Source organism: Cucurbita pepo, chromosome 11 (assembly GCF_057944985.1).
Source record: "Cucurbita pepo subsp. pepo isolate OVF chromosome 11, ASM5794498v1, whole genome shotgun sequence".
NCBI lineage: Eukaryota > Viridiplantae > Streptophyta > Magnoliopsida > Cucurbitales > Cucurbitaceae > Cucurbita > Cucurbita pepo.
In genome coordinates, this window is record NC_141808.1 from 3,100,286 (window position 1) to 3,118,995 (window position 18,710).

The 18,710-nt window shown below is 34.2% G+C and overlaps 3 protein-coding genes, 1 long non-coding RNA gene and 2 other non-coding genes across 10 annotated transcripts; all 6 read right to left on the minus strand.

Moving 5' to 3' along the window:
* Positions 1–150: 150 nt before the first annotated feature.
* On the minus strand, positions 151–2,490 carry LOC111805129 (basic leucine zipper 9). The gene is made up of 6 exons (XM_023690035.2): positions 2,150–2,490; positions 1,838–1,910; positions 1,034–1,184; positions 887–962; positions 676–801; positions 151–592 (listed from the first exon to the last, which is right to left on the minus strand). The coding sequence occupies exons 1-6, from the start codon at positions 2,369–2,371 to the stop codon at positions 308–310; spliced, it is 933 nt and encodes a 310-aa protein (XP_023545803.2). The 5' UTR covers positions 2,372–2,490; the 3' UTR covers positions 151–307.
* A 5,606-nt stretch (positions 2,491–8,096) lies between these two features.
* LOC111805130 (chaperone protein dnaJ-like protein) lies at positions 8,097–11,760 on the minus strand. 5 transcript variants are annotated; one of them, XM_087128034.1, is made up of 6 exons: positions 11,544–11,760; positions 11,275–11,386; positions 11,048–11,132; positions 9,436–9,622; positions 9,207–9,338; positions 8,097–8,284 (listed from the first exon to the last, which is right to left on the minus strand). In XM_087128034.1, the coding sequence occupies exons 4-6, from the start codon at positions 9,553–9,555 to the stop codon at positions 8,198–8,200; spliced, it is 339 nt and encodes a 112-aa protein (XP_086984160.1). In that variant the 5' UTR covers positions 9,556–9,622; positions 11,048–11,132; positions 11,275–11,386; positions 11,544–11,760; the 3' UTR covers positions 8,097–8,197. The 5 variants fall into 5 exon arrangements, with proteins under 5 accessions (XP_086984160.1, XP_086984161.1, XP_023545806.1 ...); XM_087128035.1 differs by lacking the exon at positions 11,275–11,386; XM_023690038.2 differs by having other exon boundaries at positions 11,048–11,386.
* LOC111806232 (small nucleolar RNA snoR77) lies at positions 11,258–11,380 on the minus strand. Its single transcript, XR_002816782.1, has one exon. It is a non-coding gene; the product is annotated as a small nucleolar RNA snoR77 (small nucleolar RNA).
* Positions 11,761–12,143: 383 nt separating the features above from the next.
* LOC111805131 (AIG2-like protein D) lies at positions 12,144–15,678 on the minus strand. The gene is made up of 5 exons (XM_023690039.2): positions 15,389–15,678; positions 15,029–15,101; positions 14,368–14,460; positions 13,325–13,408; positions 12,144–12,602 (listed from the first exon to the last, which is right to left on the minus strand). The coding sequence occupies exons 1-5, from the start codon at positions 15,541–15,543 to the stop codon at positions 12,453–12,455; spliced, it is 555 nt and encodes a 184-aa protein (XP_023545807.1). The 5' UTR covers positions 15,544–15,678; the 3' UTR covers positions 12,144–12,452.
* Positions 15,679–17,000: 1,322 nt separating this feature from the next.
* LOC111805132 (uncharacterized) lies at positions 17,001–18,299 on the minus strand. The gene is made up of 2 exons (XR_002816616.2): positions 18,076–18,299; positions 17,001–17,918 (listed from the first exon to the last, which is right to left on the minus strand). It is a non-coding gene; the product is annotated as an uncharacterized LOC111805132 (long non-coding RNA).
* Positions 17,790–17,912, minus strand: LOC111806233 (small nucleolar RNA snoR77). Its single transcript, XR_002816783.2, has one exon. It is a non-coding gene; the product is annotated as a small nucleolar RNA snoR77 (small nucleolar RNA).
* Positions 18,300–18,710: the final 411 nt, after the last annotated feature.

The window sequence follows — 18,710 nt, forward strand, 5'->3', positions numbered from 1 at the left end:
TGGAGAGAAGAACGAAACATTTTTTATTAGGGTGTGAAAACCTCTCTCTAGCAGACGCGTTTTAAGAACCTTGAGGGGAAGCCGAAATGAAAAGTCCAAAAAAGACAATATTTACTAGCGGTAGGTTTGGGTTGTTATACGACACGAGCATAGCTAAGTTAAGTCGTTTTTACGTCATCTTTCAACAAGACCTAGACAAACAAAAAAGAGTAAAATGACAATTCAAACTAACCCAAAGCAAAGAACAGAGGGGGGAGGGTAGTGGAGGAAGTTTATAGAGTCTATCATACAACCCAAACACAAAGGCTTAGTTTCTAGGCCAAATCCCAGAAACACAGCTAACAGCCTCACTAGCCATTCCAGTTTTGATATGCATATCACAGTTCGGGATCCCAACGATCGGGTTCTGACCCGACATCATCACGCTGGAGTACGAAACTTCATCTCCAGGAAGATCGAGCGGCGGCGATGCAACATTCGACATTCGATGGAGCGCCGTTAGAGGCTGCGGCGTGCTCAAATGACTCTGCAGCAGCTGATTCAAGCTGCTAGTCATTGATCCTCTAGCAAGTGTATCTTCAGCCAACTTCACCTAATCAAACACAAAAACAAAATCGTCAACGATTTGAAATGTAAGTTATTCTAAACGAGTCTTACGAGAATTCTACGATATACCTTAGCTCTCAACGCGTCTACATCTGATTTAAGCACCCGGTTATTAGTATTGGCATCACGGTACTGCTGACTAGCATCTAAAAGCTGGTTGAACAACGTTTCGTTTTCTCCTTTCAGCTGTTTCACCTAAGAAAAGAGCGACCATTTTCACGACATTGGTTCTAGGCACGAACCGATGCGGTCGAAGTATAGAGAGATATAATTGTCTTACCTGGCTCTCGAGTTCACTCAAATGAGCTTGTTTTCTTCGTCTCGATCTTCTAGCGGATTCCCTGTTCGAGATCATTCTGCAAGCGCAAACCGACATCAGAGGAATGATAATGAAATGGAATCATAAAAAGGAGAAAAAAAAAGTGACCTTCTGATTTTCTTGGAAGCAAGAGGATCAGTGCTTTGTTCATAAGAGCCAGCTTCAATTTCGTCGTCGGACTGATCTTCCGAGGACCCGCTATTGTTGCCTCTCCCGCGCTCTCTGCTCATCAAAATACTACCAGATGTCGGGCTGCTCACTGACCATCCCGAACATATTTCATTTTAGTCCTTGTACTTTCAATATATTTTAAATTCGATCCGGGTTGAGTTGAGTTGGGCTGAACGATTCTTTTTGACTAACCTAAAAGTTCGGGTTAGTTGGATTACTACAACTTAACCCGAAAATTTTCACACCCAACCCAACCCAGTCCAAATTTTCTTGAGTCGGTTGTTAAAAAAATTTAATTTTTTTTTAAAAGATTTATTTATCAACCATTCATAATTATTCGTTACAATCTTAGATAAAAGATATTATAACTTCACAAACAAACGAACACAAATCAATCTATAATCATTAAAAAAAACAATGCATAGACCACAGAAAATTGTAAAATCCTAATATAGTTCAACATTGTTATATAACTAAAGAACACTAAATACCTGACAAGTTTAATAATAATAATTGAAAAATAAATTATGTTTTTTTTTTTTCTTTTTTTGGTTGAGACAGATTTATTTTTCTAATATATATATTTATTTATTTAAAAAAATGTACATTTCAATTTCAATATATTAAAATGCACGTGCTCCTTACAAATAATAAATAAAATGTGTAATATTTAAATAAATATATGTAATTTAAAATAATAATAATAATAATAAAAAAAAAAAAAGTAAATAATGGTCGTACCAATAGAAGACTGGGAATCTATGGTAGCCTCCGTCAGCCCAGCTCCACGGTTAACAATGGCGTCCATTATCTCCTGCAACTTTCAATTTGTTTTTTTAATAAAAAATTACTAATTAAATATATATTAAAAAAAAACTGCATGGACAGAAAAAAAAAATATTTTGAAATATTCGACTTTCATGCATTTAACAAATGGCTTACGTGAATATTTAAAATCGAGAAATTAAATAAAATATTTGAATGCAGCGTAACCAATTTCCATTAAAATAAATAAATAAATAATAAAATAAGAATAATTTTATTTGAACGGACCCGATTATTTTTGGCGAGGAAATAACTGAAATCAATATCGCCGAAGAAGCAGGCGGAATCGGCGGAGTCCAGGAAGTTTTTGCCTCTTTTAGGGCTTCTGATGACTTCTTCCTCTTGTTCGAGATTGAAAACGTCGTCGTCGGCGTCGGTGACTTCGGGAGAGATGACGGCGGCCTTTTTGAGGAACTCTTCGAGGGCCAACTCGGAGGCGCTACGCTTCATGATTATTTCGTGGGAGGGTGATAGGAAATAGGCGGCGGTGGAGGGCGGAGGAGATGGTGGATTTCTGCTTCATTCGGCGGAGAGAGAGGAAGAGAGGGAAAAGGGGGAGGAAGAGAGGGAGTGGAGGAGTGATATATAGGGGTTTGTAGAGTGAATGGTTTGGGCGATGAAATGAGGAAGGAAGGAAGCAAAGGTACGTTGTTTTCAGAGAGGTGGCGTGGGACTGCGAAGCGAAAGTGGACGGCACATGTGGTTAAAATGTCTGACGTGGCCTCTTGACCAAATTGCCCTTCCACAAGCTTTATAATTACGAATACCCCCAAACATAAAGTTTTTGACTGTTCGACGCTCGAGAAAGATTTTTGAAGGAGTCATTCCTAGTCCATCCCCGGGCCGGTACGTAGCGACCCGCTCTCATCTCAGGAGCAGCGGTCCACCAACAGACGACGTGTTTGGGACTGGGACCCTCATGCCCATCCCTCTGAGCAATTCTTTTCCGAGGTTATGGATTCATTTTGTCCACTTCTCCTTGCCTACATTGTTCCATCAACTAAGCTTAGTATCATGAATTGCACTCTATTAGGACTCGTAATGCGATTCAATCGAAACATGGTTACTGTTGGCACGAGCAACGTGAAACATGGTTACTGTTGGCACGAGCAACGTGAAACATGGTTACTGTTGGCACGAGCAACGTGAAACATGGTTACTGTTGGCACGAGCAACGTGAAACATGGTTACTGTTGGCACGAGCAACGTGAAACATGGTTACTGTTGGCACGAGCAACGTGAAACATGGTTACTGTTGGCACGAGCAACGTATACTCGAACCCCTAGTTCCATTTTGAAATGAAATTCGAGAATGTTTTAGAAAACGTTTAGAAATCGATTTAAGAAAGCAATGTTACAGGTAAGTAATATTAATTTTGACAACACCGTCATACACTCATATAATAGAATAAAATAATAATAATGGACAAGACATGTTACAACTAATTAAAATATTATTATAATTAAAAAAAGTTAATTTGGGACATTAACTTTTGGATGACGTGGATGACAAAAGTTGGGGGGGGAGCGAGAGTTGAGGTGGCGGCCGGGAACTTAGAGGCGAAGCAATTGGGTTAGATAGCGTGGTGAGCGGCGAGCCGTTGGATTGGAATGGTTGGGGGATCTGGAAGAGAATCAAGAAGCTGACACGTGGCGGAATAATACGGTATTCCAGTGTGGGCCCACCGCATAATTGTGATTGACTTCAATGATCCCATAATCTACTCCAGTTGCCAATTTGCACAGAATGATTGTCCGTCTCCTCAAGGTAATTGCCCAACTTAACCCACCTGCCCGTGCTGACCCTTCCGTACGGTCTGTTACTTCTTAACCACTTCCTTTTAATTACTCTAAATTAATAAAAATACACTAATTTTGTCATTTATTTCTTAAAAATAAATGTCAAAACTTTCCATAAAAATTCTTAAACTTTTAAAAAAATTTAAAAATAATTTTGATTTCAATAATACTCTCCAACTTTTAGAGTCTTCTAATAAAAACACTTTTAAATTATTTTTTAAAAATAAAAAATACTTTTATCATTAGTATCACGTTTCAAAAATATTCATAAACTTTTCAAAATAATATTATAATGTTTGTTGATAATGTATGAGGTGTCGAGAGACGGTTTCCATCATATATTAACCGTAAGAATTTTTTACTTTTTTATTTTATAAGGTAAAGAGTATTAATGGTACCTTTAAAATTTTATGAGTATTTTTTAAATTTTAAATATATTACCAAACAGCCAAAAAATTTAAGTTCAAAATTATTTTTTTGAAACACAGCTCAAAATTCAATTTCAAGTATATTTTTTAAATAAATCCATTAGGGTATTTTTTAGATTGTTTTTTTTTTTATTTTTTGAAAGTTTAATAGTATTATTAAAAAAATTTAAAAATGTATAGATAATTTTATTAATTTAGTCTTCCATTTATTAATATATTATTTTGAATATTTTTACTTTTTAATAATTAAATTTAATCTATGGTTACAAGGGACCCTAATGGTTAATCACCCGAAAGATGACTATTGCCACAAAAAAATCACCATCTTTACTCCTTAAAATGATTATCCCTGGCTGGTTACCCGAAACACACAATCATTACCACAAGGAAATTCCTTATTTCCTTAAAATGGCTGGTTACCCGAAACATACAGCGTGTAACCCTTACATTGACAGTTATTTTCTACCATCATCACCGACTATTAGTGGCTAGTTACCCTTAACCATCGCCACCAACAAACACAATATGCATGCAATAGGTCCGATGAAATATAACCATATTCAAGAAAAAGAACTATGAAAAAAAAAAAAATTGATAGTATATAAGAATATTCTTCCATACTATAAGGAGATAAACTTTATTCACAAAAATATATATTATATATCATTGAAATTAATTTGATAATATTCTCTTATGGTTCGGGTAAAGAAAAAAAAGAAAGGTCTTGACATCTTTGCAAAAGAATAAAAGCAATAAGTTGTCTAGTGAAAAAGAATAAAGTTTTTTTCGAATTTATTTCGAAAGTTGGAGTAATTCTTATTTTGACGTGATTTGACACGTGGTAGGGTAGGTTTTTGACTGGTCAACTTGGTTATGAATCTTTAATACGTAGAATCGAGTCGATGTTAGATAAGATATCGATTCCATTATCTTTAAAGTTGTAAAATTCGATGAAATGCATCTAATAAGTATAATACCTTTTTTTTTTTTTCTCTTTTCATACGGGATGGATTAATACGAGAAAGGTAGGGAAGGACCGGGAATTTTTATGTAGCCCTAGTTGATTTTGAGGATATAAGGCCAAAAAGTAAAGGCGTTCTCCACAAAATCTAACTCTAATTTTTTATTTTTTAAAGTTAATATTGTTTTAGTCTCGGTATTTCTGTCTGGTTTATTTTGGTAATTGTACTCTCAATTTTGGAATAGACTGGATTGAGAAAATCTTTTGGACAACGCAAAATGAGTTGTTTGGATGGGTGACCCGAGCAACCAAAATGATTGTTTGAGTTGGGGCGTTTTTCTTTTAAATAATTATTTAAAAAAATTCTACTCATCTACAATACATTTTATATTAACAACTAAAATTTTATAAAACTCAAATATCAAATATTCACATTTCAAAACAAATCACTAACATTAGGTATAAAGGTAATCATGTTTAATGTTCTTAATAATCTAAAAAGGAGGGTGGGTTGCCGTCCTAATTTTGGGTTGGACGGGTTGACCTGAGCAAAAAAATGTAAACCCGCGAACCAGCCCAAAATTTTAGTGTTCAAAAAACTCTACCCAATTCAAATTCGAAAAAAAATCTAACTCAAACCAACCAAACTTGATGTAGTTGGTCGGGTTTGTCAGACTATCAAATTATATGGACACCCCTATTTTAGTATGTCAGACCTGTCGGGCCAACTAACAAAATGAACATTTATGCGTTATACCCAACACGAAAATCAACCCCTAAATTTCAATACAAGCATTAAAATTAAAAAAAATGTAAAAAAAATGTTTCAACAAATTTTCACAAAAATAAACCCCTAAAAATGCAAAGAATTAGGGCAAAGTTCATCATAGGTTGCAAAAAAAAAAAAAAAAAAAAAAAAAAAAAAAAAGACGTTTGAAAAGGACAGACACCGACCGACCAGAAAGGAAATAAAAGAGGGAAGCATTGGGTAAAAAAGAAATGCTCGAATCCCTTCTTCCCCCACTTTTATTTATTTAATTTATTTATTATTATTTTAATTTTCTCAAATAACCTTTAACCCTTTTTCTTTTTATTCATTTATTATTTTTCAAAATAAAAAAAAAAAATATATATATATATATGCTTTATAGGTAGCCTTCTCTTTTGTTTCTTGCCACACTAACTTTACACAGAAATTACCAAGTTACCCCTCCCTCCTTTGGCCTTAAAATCTTTTTTAGTATATTTAATAACTTTCTTGTGGCTTATATTTGTCCCTTTTCCTTCTTCATAAAGAAATTCTAATACTAATATTTATAATTGGTATCAAAATTTTATATATAATTTCAATTATTCTACAAGAATTTTTATAATTATTATTCTAATTTATTAATTATAAATTAATTATAAATTAATTATTTATCTATATGTTTTATTTAGTTTCAATACATAGTAATTTAATACTGTTTAATTCTTTATTGTGAACCGGGTCAATTTATTTAAAATGGATTTAAAATAAATTTTAAATAAAATGCAAAGTTCACGAGTTTTTTTTTTAATAATTTAAAATTTTTATAATTGTTAAAAATAATCATGGTAAGTTTCATAAAATATAATTTTTCCAAATTTAAATCTTTCCAATAATTATTTGGAAAAGTATTATTAAAGAATTCCTATCCAAATTTCCTCAAGGAGAGAATTTAAAAGGCCTATTTAGATCATGGCCCATTTAGATAATGGCCCAATATTCAGGCCCAGTAGTCAATCATTTTTTAGAACTTACTATATTCAAGGCCTAATATTTTATTTTATTTTATTTATTTATTTGGAAACATAGCCAAGTTTTCCTCTCTCTCCCAAATTACACTTTATTTTTCGTTTGCTTAATCCTTTGGTATAAGATCGTAAAGGTATTTAATTAAGAAATAAACATTAAATCATAAATCTCTTAATTAATTCATTAATTAATCAAACAACTCATACTCATAATATCTAAATTTTAATAAATCATACTTCCAATATAGAAAAATAATATCCATTGCATGCATTCGTTGTTTCCTAATGATTATCATGAACCAAAGTTCTTTCTTTTTCATAATTAAAATATATATATATATATATATATATATATAGAGAGAGAGAGAGAGAGAGAGAGAGAGAGGGTGAAAGGCGAGTAGAAAGACTTACACTTGATATCATTGCCCTTTACATCGATGAACTCCGAACATATGTGAAGGAATGAAGAAGTTTGCAATCAAAGTGGATACTTGTTCTTGATGGATTTTTTCTAGAATAAATCAAACAAAGAGGGGCTCCTAACCCAAAGCATGTTATTGATTCAAATATGTAGAATGATGATAGCTTGCTTACTCCCCACCATTAGTTAGAAGGAAAAAACCACTTTCTTTTTTAGTTATTTTAGCTTTTTCAATAAATTTATCATGCACTTTGAGACTGAGACCCTTGAAGAATCTTTCCAGTTCTTTGGTTATACATGGAAAAATAGATGTTGAAGAGGTGAGTAAGAGGCTAAAGCCTTCTTGACACTATCTATGAAATCCCACATCGATTAGAGAATGAAACGAGTGCCAGCGAGGACGCTGGCCCCGAAAGGGGTAGATTGTGATTTCCCACATCCATTGGCGAACGACACTGGGTCTTGAAAGGGTTGGATTGTGAAATCCCACATCGGTTGGAGAGGGGATCAAAACATTCTTTATAAGGTGTGGAAACCTCTCTAGTAGACACGTTTTAAAAACCTTGAGGGGAAGCCTGAAAGGGAAAACCCAAAGAGGACATAATCTGCTCGCGGTGAACTTGGTGAACTTGGTTGTTACACCATTGAACCTAAAATCCACTCCACTTGCTTTTTTAAATTTGTTATTACCCCAACTATTTTTGTTTCACTACCTCTTCCTAAATTATACTCAAATTGACCCTATATGCTAATTAAGATAGACAAAAATGCACCGAGGGAAGAAGAGAGTAGGTAAAAAATGTATTCTTCATATCAACAGATGTTTCCAGTAGAATGTGTATTCAACAAAGATCTCTATACTTTCATATAATTCAAGAGATACCTGACGTTCAAAAAGATAAATCTACACCGTCGCCGTAGTTTGGGAAGGTAACACACTTGAAAACCTTGCACTTTGAACATAGAACATATCCAACCTGCATAATTGAAGTGCCTTGTTAAGCTTTTAAGCCAGTTGTTGAGTATATAATGCAAACAAAAGTTATATATATATATATGTATCTATATGCTTCCCAGGCATGTTGGGCATCTTCGCAATCAATGTTATTGAGCCCGAACACTAGTTCCCGGTGAATAGATGAACAAAATGCTAAAATATCACAGCACTACATGTTTGTTAGTTGAACAGAACCAATGAATAGTGGGCTCCCGTTAGTTGTTTACCACTTCTTATCTGGTGAATAATGGTTTCGTAAGGTGAACTAACTCAATGCCTAGATTGACCATTAGTAAGGTCATAACCCAGCTCGATTACTCTAGCAGATCAGTGGTAAACTTTCAAGGCCAAGCTGACCACACTTCTTGTGATCTTAACATTTGGTAAATTCCATTGCTATAGACATTTTAAGAAACTGCGGATCAGCAAAATCTACTAGAATGTGTCTATTAACAGTAATCTTAACTAGTTATCAGTACAATTGGTTGATTCCTAAAGGGACTGACTAGAATACTAGAGTGTCAAATATCAGGAATAACACCAAGCTTGAAAGCTGAAAAAGCAGGAGCCAGGAGGAGAGCACAATGGAACATGAGAAACAAAGGCTGAATCCGAAAGGAAAAGGAAATATTGGCAAGAAAACAAAATCGATTCAAGAACTTCAGTGGTTATATTATAATCATGCTTCACTTGTGTAAGTCTACCAGGTCCTTCATTCAATTGTGAAATTAAAGGCAATTCAAGACCAAAAGCCTCAGATGTCCGCGTTTAAATCAGAGTTTCAGAAAAGCTAATATACATCCATTCAATCCAGCACAAATTCCTCGCGTTACTGCATCGGCATAGCGTTAAGCAGCCATATTCAACATACGTATAGAGATATAAACTAGAAGTTCACTTACAGCGCGGCAAGACGGACAGCGTCGGTAGACACGATTGTTCTCGGCCTTCACATTAGTCTTCTGCCCTTCACAGAAATCACACACTATCCATCCTTTGCCATTACAAGGTTCGCAAGCGATTGTTGAATCAACCTTCAAGGAAATCGAAAGAAAAGTAAGAAATAGACGCAAATACGTGGTTTCGCTACGGGAGATTCTTCTAGAGCATAGAAGTTGTATGCATTTGTACCTGGACCTGCTGGATTGACGAACAACGCGTAGGATTTATGGAAGAGCGGGAGGAAGTGGATCGAGAAGGAGATATTCGGACGAGGTTGATGTTCGTAAGAGTCACAGCGATGGTCGCCATTGGAGCGAGGACAGAGGTAAACTGGCAACAGAATAGAATGCTTCGCCTTCGTCGTCACACGGTCATTCTGTGGATATAACGAAAGCACGTCATCTACGCGCCAATGGAAGACAAAAATTAATTTTAGTTTACTGGAATAATGTATTTTTCAAAAATAAAGTAAAAAATTAAAGTAATTTTTTTAAAAAAATTTCCACTTATTTTAAAGATATTAGATCTACTCTTCCTATTAAAAATAATATTTAGTGCAATGGAATATGAAAATTTGTTTAACTCAAGATTTAAAGTCACCTAGACTATAATTATGTAGAAGCGTTTATCTCACAAATGGATTTAAATGTAGATTATGGATCATGGAATCTTGATTGTGTCATACTAAAACCCGTACCGTTGTGTACGTATTAGTTTGATTTCCATGTTAAATTAGATCTTCCTAATTAACCAGAAGTAGATGTGGAAATACAAAACTATTGAAAGTACACAATTCATAATTAACAAAAAAAAAAAAAATAAATAATAATAATAATTTAACACAACAAAATAATAATTTAACCCAAAACTCCATAGCTCCTCGCTAGTATGTGCGAGCCGCGTCAACCACTCCATCATAACTTATGAAGAATAATTTAAGATACAATAAGCTCGGCCTCAACCACTCCATCATACCTTATGAAGAATAATTTAAGATACAATAAGCACCTTCATTAAGTTTTGTTAATCTTAATTCATTCCTTCAATATCGAATCCTCAGAGTTCTCGATCTCCTATAAAGTAAATCATAGGCCTTTAAAGCACAAGCAATAAGTCGAAATTCTAGGTCTCCCCATAGAGTAAATTGTAGGCCTTAGAAGCGCGAGCTCATACCAGTCTCGTAAGGTTCTTGTTTTCCAAATTGAAAAGCCTTCACAAACAAGACTAACCATTGGTAGTTAACATCATCGCAACTATGCATATGCTACAAAATTTAGAAACGTAAAGCAAACGGAAGAAATGACCTTAAATCTTAATCTCATAACTACACTAAAATAACCTGTTTCTATAAAGAAAAATCACCACACAAAGGCTGAGATATGGTCGTTCTTCATCTTCAGATTCAAATTATTTTCCCTGCTGGCATCTTCAATGTGTACTTTGCATCAACAATTTGGCTCACATACCAATTCAGTTTTTGTTCGTAACAATCCAACTCAACAATTAGATTAACCAAATTTAGATCAACCAGTTTGATTCAACTTTACAAAGTATGAATCTATTTGAAATATTATGAGCACGGATGAATTGTGGCAATGTGCGCATGAATAACATGTACTGATATGGTTCATTTTGAATTCAACTACCGTTATTGGTCTATAATCTGAAGAAGTTTTAAGAATAATTTTGAGAACCAAAATCCAGGTCGGTCTAGGTCTAGAAAGTTCTACAATCAAACTTGCATGAAGACTAATTCACCAAATCAATTTTTTAGAAGTGTTTTTGAATGTAACTCGACTACCTCTGTCGCTCCTCTAACAAAATTCCGGATTAATCCACCAGCCACTGGTTCCTGCAACACTAAAAGGTCATTGAATAATCTGCGTCTGCAAGATATATTCTAATTTAACCAGTACTCAGCTAAATGATCATAGGTTCTGAAGAAAGAACATAAAGTGAAATCAAGCACGAACAGCGACTCGAAATCCGTAAAACGTATGTCCAGAAAACAAATGTACTTAGGCTTACTAGACGAGCTTCAGAGGAAACCTCAGCAAGTCTGAAGAGCATAAGCGATTCGATCTACGAGCAGTTTAACGCCTCCTTTGCCATGGAAATTGCAGAGGGGCTGCCTGAATTACTACTCGGAACCAAAACTCCAATCATTTAGAACAAAATCGTCCGTATAACATCGATTCAAAATTTAGAGTAACAGAGACAATACAGAAAGAGATGTGAACTGAAGAATGATAAATCATGTATCAGCCTCAACAAAGATATTCACAAGGATAAAAAACCTTAGCGAAAATGGGTGAAGAGGTTGAAGAGATGATTTAGGGAACTGCATTCATCTCCATGGCATACGAAATTGACCAAAGAGCCAAACTTCAGTCCCATGAAATTGAAAATCTCTACGATCAAGAGACCGGAAGAAGGAGATAAATTAACCCTAAATCTATCGAACATCGTTGACGCTGTAAAATGCTGGGATTGAACCCTAATTTTCGTTACTTCTAAGACCATACATGATTGCCTTAAATAGGGTATCGATATTAACTGAAATTACGACTTTAGCCCTCCTTCTTCCCGGTTTTATCTCGTTTAAATTGAAAAAGGAAAAAGAAAATATTTTTTTTAGTTCAAAAGAATTATAATAAAATAATTGTACCAAGTTATTTGGATTGTGTTAGATTTAAATAAATAAATTTTATGAGTTAGTTCAATGTATTTTTTCCTCGCATTAGTTTAAACCACTCGAATTTATTATTAATTTTAAAAAATAAATTTTTTAACGTAAGATACAAATATATTTATTTAATTTCATATTTAAAAATGAATGTAATTTTTTAAAAATATGTATTGAAATTGAAGGTAAAACTTAATTAAATATTTAAAAATTAATAAATGACTCCTGAGATCTCATATTCATTGGAGAGGGTGTAGAAACTTCTCCTCAGAGGAAATCAAGTAGGGAACACACCCAAAAAAGGATAGCTACTAGCAGTGGGCTTGAGTTGGGCTTAAGTTGTTACACGGTACAAAGAACTAAAACAAACTATGAAATCAGTTTTTGCCAAAGTTGTGTAAACTACCTCTCTTGATCACGAGATAATAAATTACCTCTCTTGATCCCGAGATGGTAAGATGAGCCGTACTAATCTAAAAAGTATTCATCCTTCATAATCCAAAAATATTAACAATTGATATCAAGGCAGCATGAGAGGGGTATCACCTCCCTCTTTTGTGTAGAATGATTCATAAGTTGCCACTCTTGACTTTGGCTCAGGCAATTGCAACTCCTTCACAAATCTAGTTGTCATCCCTACAAAGTCGTCCAAACGCGACCGTTCCCATTCCTGGTTTCGTGTCGTAGAAGGCAATGAAAAGTTAGAAGGGCGAATCAGAGTTTCGAATCGAAAGCATCGATATTATATATAACAATAGTATTTGTAATTGATCCAAACGAAAACACGTCTACCACAAAAGAAATTCATAACAAAAAACGCGTCCAGGGGAAAGATGTTCTTCAGCTTAAAATACTTAGAACTCATTTCCAAGCACAAGTACAATGAAGAGGAGAGAAAGGGAGAGGAACACAAAAGGCAAATGGCCCTGTTCCATAACCTAGCACACTTTTTCAAACAGGTGTTCCATAACTCAAAGGCTATTTGATATAGAATCCAACTAATTTATCCTCGAAATTTGACCCAACTATCCATAAAAGTCACTTTTTCAAACACGTATATCCAACTGGAACTCGAATGTCTACGTGTCTAAATAAGTCATCAAATATTATGTGAGATCCCATATTGGATAGAGAGGGGAACGAAACATTATTTATAGGGTGTGTAAATCTCTCAGACGCGTTTTAAAACTTTGAGGAGAAGCCCAAAAGGAAAAGTCCAAAGAAGACAATATCCACTTGCGGTAGGCCTTACTAATTTACGGGAGAAAAAATGGAAAGATCTAGCAGCAAATTATCAATGCACCAAGGGTAAAATTGAGGGTTTTAAAATATTAGAACCAAAATTTATAACCCAAATTGATGAGGACCAAATGAATAAAGAAGATGTATTACCTCAAAGTTCCACTCTCCATACAGATTTGGATCGCTTCCGTTGCTCCAAACATAAGTAAGAGCTGTTAACTTCTCGGAACCATCCTGAGAAGAACAAGAAGCAGGCGTTGTCCACACCAATATGTGCCAAAGATTAGTAGGCTTACTGAAAAACGTTTACAAAACATTAAACAAAAACTCATCCACAAACAACCCTCAAAGAAATTTCAACAGTGAAAACTTTATTATCAAATCACAAGAAAGGAGTTCTAAGCACCAGGCAGTGCATATCCAAGTATCATCCTTACGTTCTAAATCACTATATGTAGTTGAAGTGAAGTGTGAGATCCCACATCAGTTGGAGAGGAGAACGAAACATTCTATATAAGGATATGAAAACATCTCCTTAGTAGATACGTTTTAAAATTTTTGAGGGGAAGCCCGAAAGTGAAAGCCCAAAGAGGACAATATCAACTAACAGTGGACTTGGGGTGTCACATGAAGTTTCTTTTGTTCTTTGTACAACATAAAATGGATAAGACAAGCCGTCGAGGTCCCATTTGATCATCATTTTCTTTTTTCTTTTTTTTTTTTTTTGAAATTTAAGCTTATAAACACAGTGTAACGGCCTAGATCCACCGGTAGCAGATATTGTCCTCTTTGGGCTTTCCCTTTCGAGCTTCCCCTCAAGGCTTTAAAACGCGTCTGCTAGGGGAAAGTTTTCACACCCTTATAAATGGTGGTTTGTTCTCCTCCCCAACCAATGTGGGAGATCACACACTGCTTTGCTTCCACCTAAAAGCTCCTTTGTTTTGTTATCCACTTCCTACTCACGTTTTCAAAAACCAAACAAAATTTTGTAAACATATATATAGGTATTGAAACCTTGTTTTTGTATTATAATTTGGCTAAGAATTCAAATGTGTTTATAAGAAATGTGAAAGCCATTGAAAGAAAATTAGGAGTAAACAAGCATAAATTTCAAAAACCGAAAACTATAACACGAAATTGTTATCAAACGAGGTGTAAGAGTTAAAAAGAACTAGATGGTTTTCAGTACTTACCATCAAGGAAACATCAACAGCCCTTCTTTCATATTCAACATCTTCAAATATATCCAAAATATCCAGTTCTGGACTCGTGACGCCCAAGAGAACCTGCCAGTGAGCAGAGCCATTGCTTGTGAATGAGGTTAAAAGTTCATCATATGCCATGTCTATGGTTATCATCATACAAAGGCCAGGTTAAAAGTTCATCAATGCCATGTCTATGATTACACAGGAAAGCAAAAATGTCTTTGGCATCCTACAAGCATAAGAATGCTTACTCATAATGGAAAATGAGACCGTTTGTTTGTTCAATAAACTCTACCAATGACCTCAAATCTAGAGAATTTTAATGGAAGAGTTGCAGTTTGAATTATTGATGATGATCTACATATAGAAACTGCAGCACTCGCCAATTTAAATTGTTGCGCCAAAACAGGAGAGGAAGATAATCGACAGAGAATTCAATAAGAAGATATCAGGTATCTCTCCAAGAGTGTGAAGAATCCAACAAATGAGAAGAAAACAACAAACAAAATCAAATCCAGAGCCTCAAAAAGAATCCAACAAATGATATCAGGTATCTCTCCAAAAGTGAGAAGAATCCAACAAATGAGAAGAAAACAACAAACAAAATCAAATCCAGAGCTTAAAAAAGAAGAATGTAGGTTTTTCTTACCCTTCCGGTAACTTTCTTCTTCTCTACGGGCAAAATAGCTGGATAAACTCGTTCTCTAATGCTAAATCTGTGACTACAAATTCAGAACAACCAAATTTTCACAACAAAATCGCACATATGAGTCCGTAAATGATCAGTAGATGAATAATCAAAAGTAAAAGATCAGACTCATTCTCCACACTAGTTTAGATATCGATTGTGCAATAAACATCTCGGTTCATTGTCCTACGAAGTTACGAAACCAAAAAGGTACACAAATTCGTTCAGTTCGTTTTCAATACCAATTTAGACGGAGAAAACACGCGAATATAGATTTAAAAAAAAAAAAAGGAAAAAGAGAGTTCGTAAGAACAGACTGACAAGCCATCGAGAACAGCAGGGAACGATTGAGGAACGCGGCCGAAAAGAACACGGACGATGTCATCGGCTAAGAGGCTTCCATAGACGAAAACGCGGGATGATTGATCGGAAGGAGAAGTGCTAACGACGACCGGCGAGGGCGCTGTCGAACTCATCTTTCCTAGCGACAATGAGATTACACCAAGATTCTTGAATCTGGGCGGAGCTTTTGAAGTACCCCAGAATCTTGTCCACGAGTTTAACTTGAATTAAATTATTTTAGTAAAATATTTTTGAAGATTTCCATTATTTGTTTATTGCATTGCAAAATCTCTGAAATTTGATAGGATTGTTTTTTTTTTTTTTTTTTTTTTTTAACAAAATCCATCCATGCGATTGGGTTATCCGTTACCCATGCGCGCCTGATATAGCGTGCGATTTTTTGTTAGTTATATATCCTCCCTAATACTTTTTGCATTATTATTATTATTATTATTATTATTATTAATTTATTTTTTTCTTTTCTCGAGTCTAAACTTATTATTTTTTATTATTATTATTATTATTATTTTTTCTTTTCTGGAGTCTAAACCATCTAACTTTAAGCTTTTGAAAAATCATAATTTTAAGCCTATTGCATGTTTTTTCTTATTTTGGGTAACTTGGTAGTATTTCCTAATTGATCGTAGATGAGTGACAACGAAAGTGATATGAATTCATTCACTAATCTATTGCATGTACTAGAAGTAACGATGAGAGAGGAGTAAGATAGAAAATTCAAGAGGTCCTATAAATGAGAGAGGAGTAAGACAGAAAATTTAAGAGAGGAGTAAGATAGAAAATTCAAGAGGTCCTATAAATGAGAGAAGAGTAAGAGAGGAAATTCAAGGAGAGAAGAGTAAGAGGAGTAAGACAGAGAAAATTCAAGAGGTCCTATAAATGACAGATGACTAAGACAGAGAAAATTCAAGAGGTCCTATAAATGACAGAATAGTAAGATAGAAAAAATTCAAGAGGTCCTATAAATGACTAAGATAGAAAAAATTCAAGAGGTCCTATAAATGACAGAATAGTAAGATAGAAAAAATTCAAGAGGTCCTATAAATGACAGAGTAGCAGGAGTAAGACAGAAAAAAATCAAAGAAAATTCGACAGAGAGCGATTAAGACAAAGAAAATTCAAGAGGTCATATAAATAAGAGGTCCTATAAATGACATATTTTTTAGCTAAATTCAAGAGGTCTTGCTCAAATCATTGTCCAATACTAGATGTAGCTTTTCCCCAGACAAAATGTCTAATATTTACAACGCTTTGATAGTTAAAGGTCAAGATACCGCCGGTCAAAAAATTAATGTGACTTGTGAAGTACAACAATTATTAGGAAATAATCGAGTTAGAGCGGTAGCTTTGAGTGCTACAAATGGTCTAATGAGAGGAATGAATACTGACCTCGTCTTCCTCTTTTGTCATCGTCATAATTATCAAATTAAATATAAATATAACCCACACAAACCTCACAATTCATAATATAATATAAATAGGAAGCATTTTATATTTGTTTGTTTATTAAATTAAATATATAATTTGTTTTTATAATTTTTCATTTATTCATATTTTCATCAAGACACATAAATTAAGATTTCAAGTTCTAGATAACCTCTTTTTATACAGAATCATCATTAACGAGGTCTAGAATCCAAAGAGCATAATCAAATAAACCAAAACCTTCAATTCTTTTGAAAGTTGTTACAATCATACAAATCAAGCGACTCAACTCCTCCATCAAAAATCACCACATAGGCTGAGATATGGTCGTTCTTCATCTTCAGCTTCAAGTTATTTTCCATGCTGGCATCATCAGTATATGTGTGCTTGCATCAACAAAAAAATGTGATTCACACAAATTTGGCTCACACTCCACAATTCAGTTCTTGTTCAAAACAATCCAATTCAACAATTTGATTACCTGATATAACTTTACAAAGTATGCATCTATTGTTTGAAATACATGAATGAATTGTGGCAATATGCGCATGAATTACATGTACCGCTATGGATCATTTTGAATTCAACCTAAGTTATTGGTCTATAATCTGAAGAAGCTTAAGAATAATTTGAGAATCAAAATCCAAGCCAGTCTAGGTCTAGAAAGTCCTACAATCAAGAGTAATCCACCTATGAATAAGTGTTTTTAAATGTAAATCGACTAACTCTCTATTTCCTCCAACAAAATTCCGGATTAATCCACCAACTGAGTTGCGGAAACTCTAAAAAGTCATTGAATAATCTGCTGTCTAGTAGATATAATCTAATTTACCAACCACTACTCAGCTAAATGATCATAGGTTATGAAGAAAAAGCATAATGTGAAATCAAGCAAGAACAGCGACTCGAAATCCGTAAAACGTATGTCCAGAAAACAAATGTACTTAAACTTACTAGACGAGCTTCAAAGGAAACCTCAGCAAGTCTGAAGCGCATAAGCGATTCAATTTACGAGCAGTTTAACGCCTCCTTTGCCATGGAAATTGCAGAGAGGCTGCCTGAATTACTACTCGGAACCAAAACTCCAATCATTTAGAACAAATTCGTACTTCTAACATCGATTCAAAATTTAGAATTACAGAGACAATACAGATAGAGATGTGAATTGAAGAATGATAAATAATGTATCAGCCTCAACAAAGATATTCACAAGGAGAAAAAACCTTAGCGAAAATGGGTGAAGAGGTTGAAGAGATGATTTAGGGAACTGCATTCATCTCTATGGCATACGACAAAGAGCCAAACTTCAGTCCCATGAAATTCACAATCTCTACGATCAAGAGACCGGGGAAAAAGACGATGAATTAACCCTAAATCTATCAAACATCGCTCCCGCAGTCAAATGCTGGGATGGAACCCTAACTTTCGTTGCTTCTAAGAACATACATGATTGCCTTAAATAGAGTATCGATCATAACTGAAATTACGGCTTTAGCCCTCTATCTTCCCTGTTTTATCTCGTTTAAATTGAAAAAGGAAAAAAGAAAATTCATTTTTTTACTTCAAAAAAATAATAATAAATAAATAAATAATCGGAAATCTTTGCAAGGACTTTGAAGTAACACACTTTTTATCCTCAATTTTTTTACCTTTTCTAATCGTTTTACTTTTTACCAATCTACCCTTCATTTAAACATTTTTTTTTTCAATTTATAGAGTTTTATGTAAGGTGTTAAAAAAAAAATTCAATAACTCAAAGACTCCCATTTTGATATGATGAATTTTTCTCAATGTTTAAATTACTGGAATTTATTGCTAATTTTAGAAAAAAAAAATTATTTAAAGATAGATTGAAATC

Bases quoted from the DNA above. Each gene is read 5' to 3' on its own strand.
- LOC111805129 (XM_023690035.2), bottom strand. From the start codon at position 2,371: ATGAAGCGTAGCGCCTCCGAGTTGGCCCTCGAAGAGTTCCTCAAAAAG. The intron at 1,185-1,837 runs GTACGACCATTA...CGGGATGGTCAG, and splicing joins AGATTCCCAGTCTTCTATTG to TGAGCAGCCCGACATCTGGT. The intron at 593-675 runs GTATATCGTAGA...GTGTTTGATTAG, and splicing joins TAGACGCGTTGAGAGCTAAG to GTGAAGTTGGCTGAAGATAC.
- LOC111805130 (XM_087128035.1), bottom strand. From the start codon at position 9,555: ATGGCGACCATCGCTGTGACTCTTACGAACATCAACCTCGTCCGAATA. The intron at 9,339-9,435 runs GTACAAATGCAT...ATTTCCTTGAAG, and splicing joins CGTCAATCCAGCAGGTCCAG to GTTGATTCAACAATCGCTTG. The intron at 8,285-9,206 runs GTAAGTGAACTT...TCAATTATGCAG, and splicing joins GCTGTCCGTCTTGCCGCGCT to GTTGGATATGTTCTATGTTC.
- LOC111805131 (XM_023690039.2), bottom strand. From the start codon at position 15,543: ATGAGTTCGACAGCGCCCTCGCCGGTCGTCGTTAGCACTTCTCCTTCC. The intron at 15,102-15,388 runs GTCAGTCTGTTC...CTGAATTTGTAG, and splicing joins CCTGCTGTTCTCGATGGCTT to TCACAGATTTAGCATTAGAG. The intron at 14,461-15,028 runs GTAAGAAAAACC...GCTCACTGGCAG, and splicing joins AGAAGAAAGTTACCGGAAGG to GTTCTCTTGGGCGTCACGAG.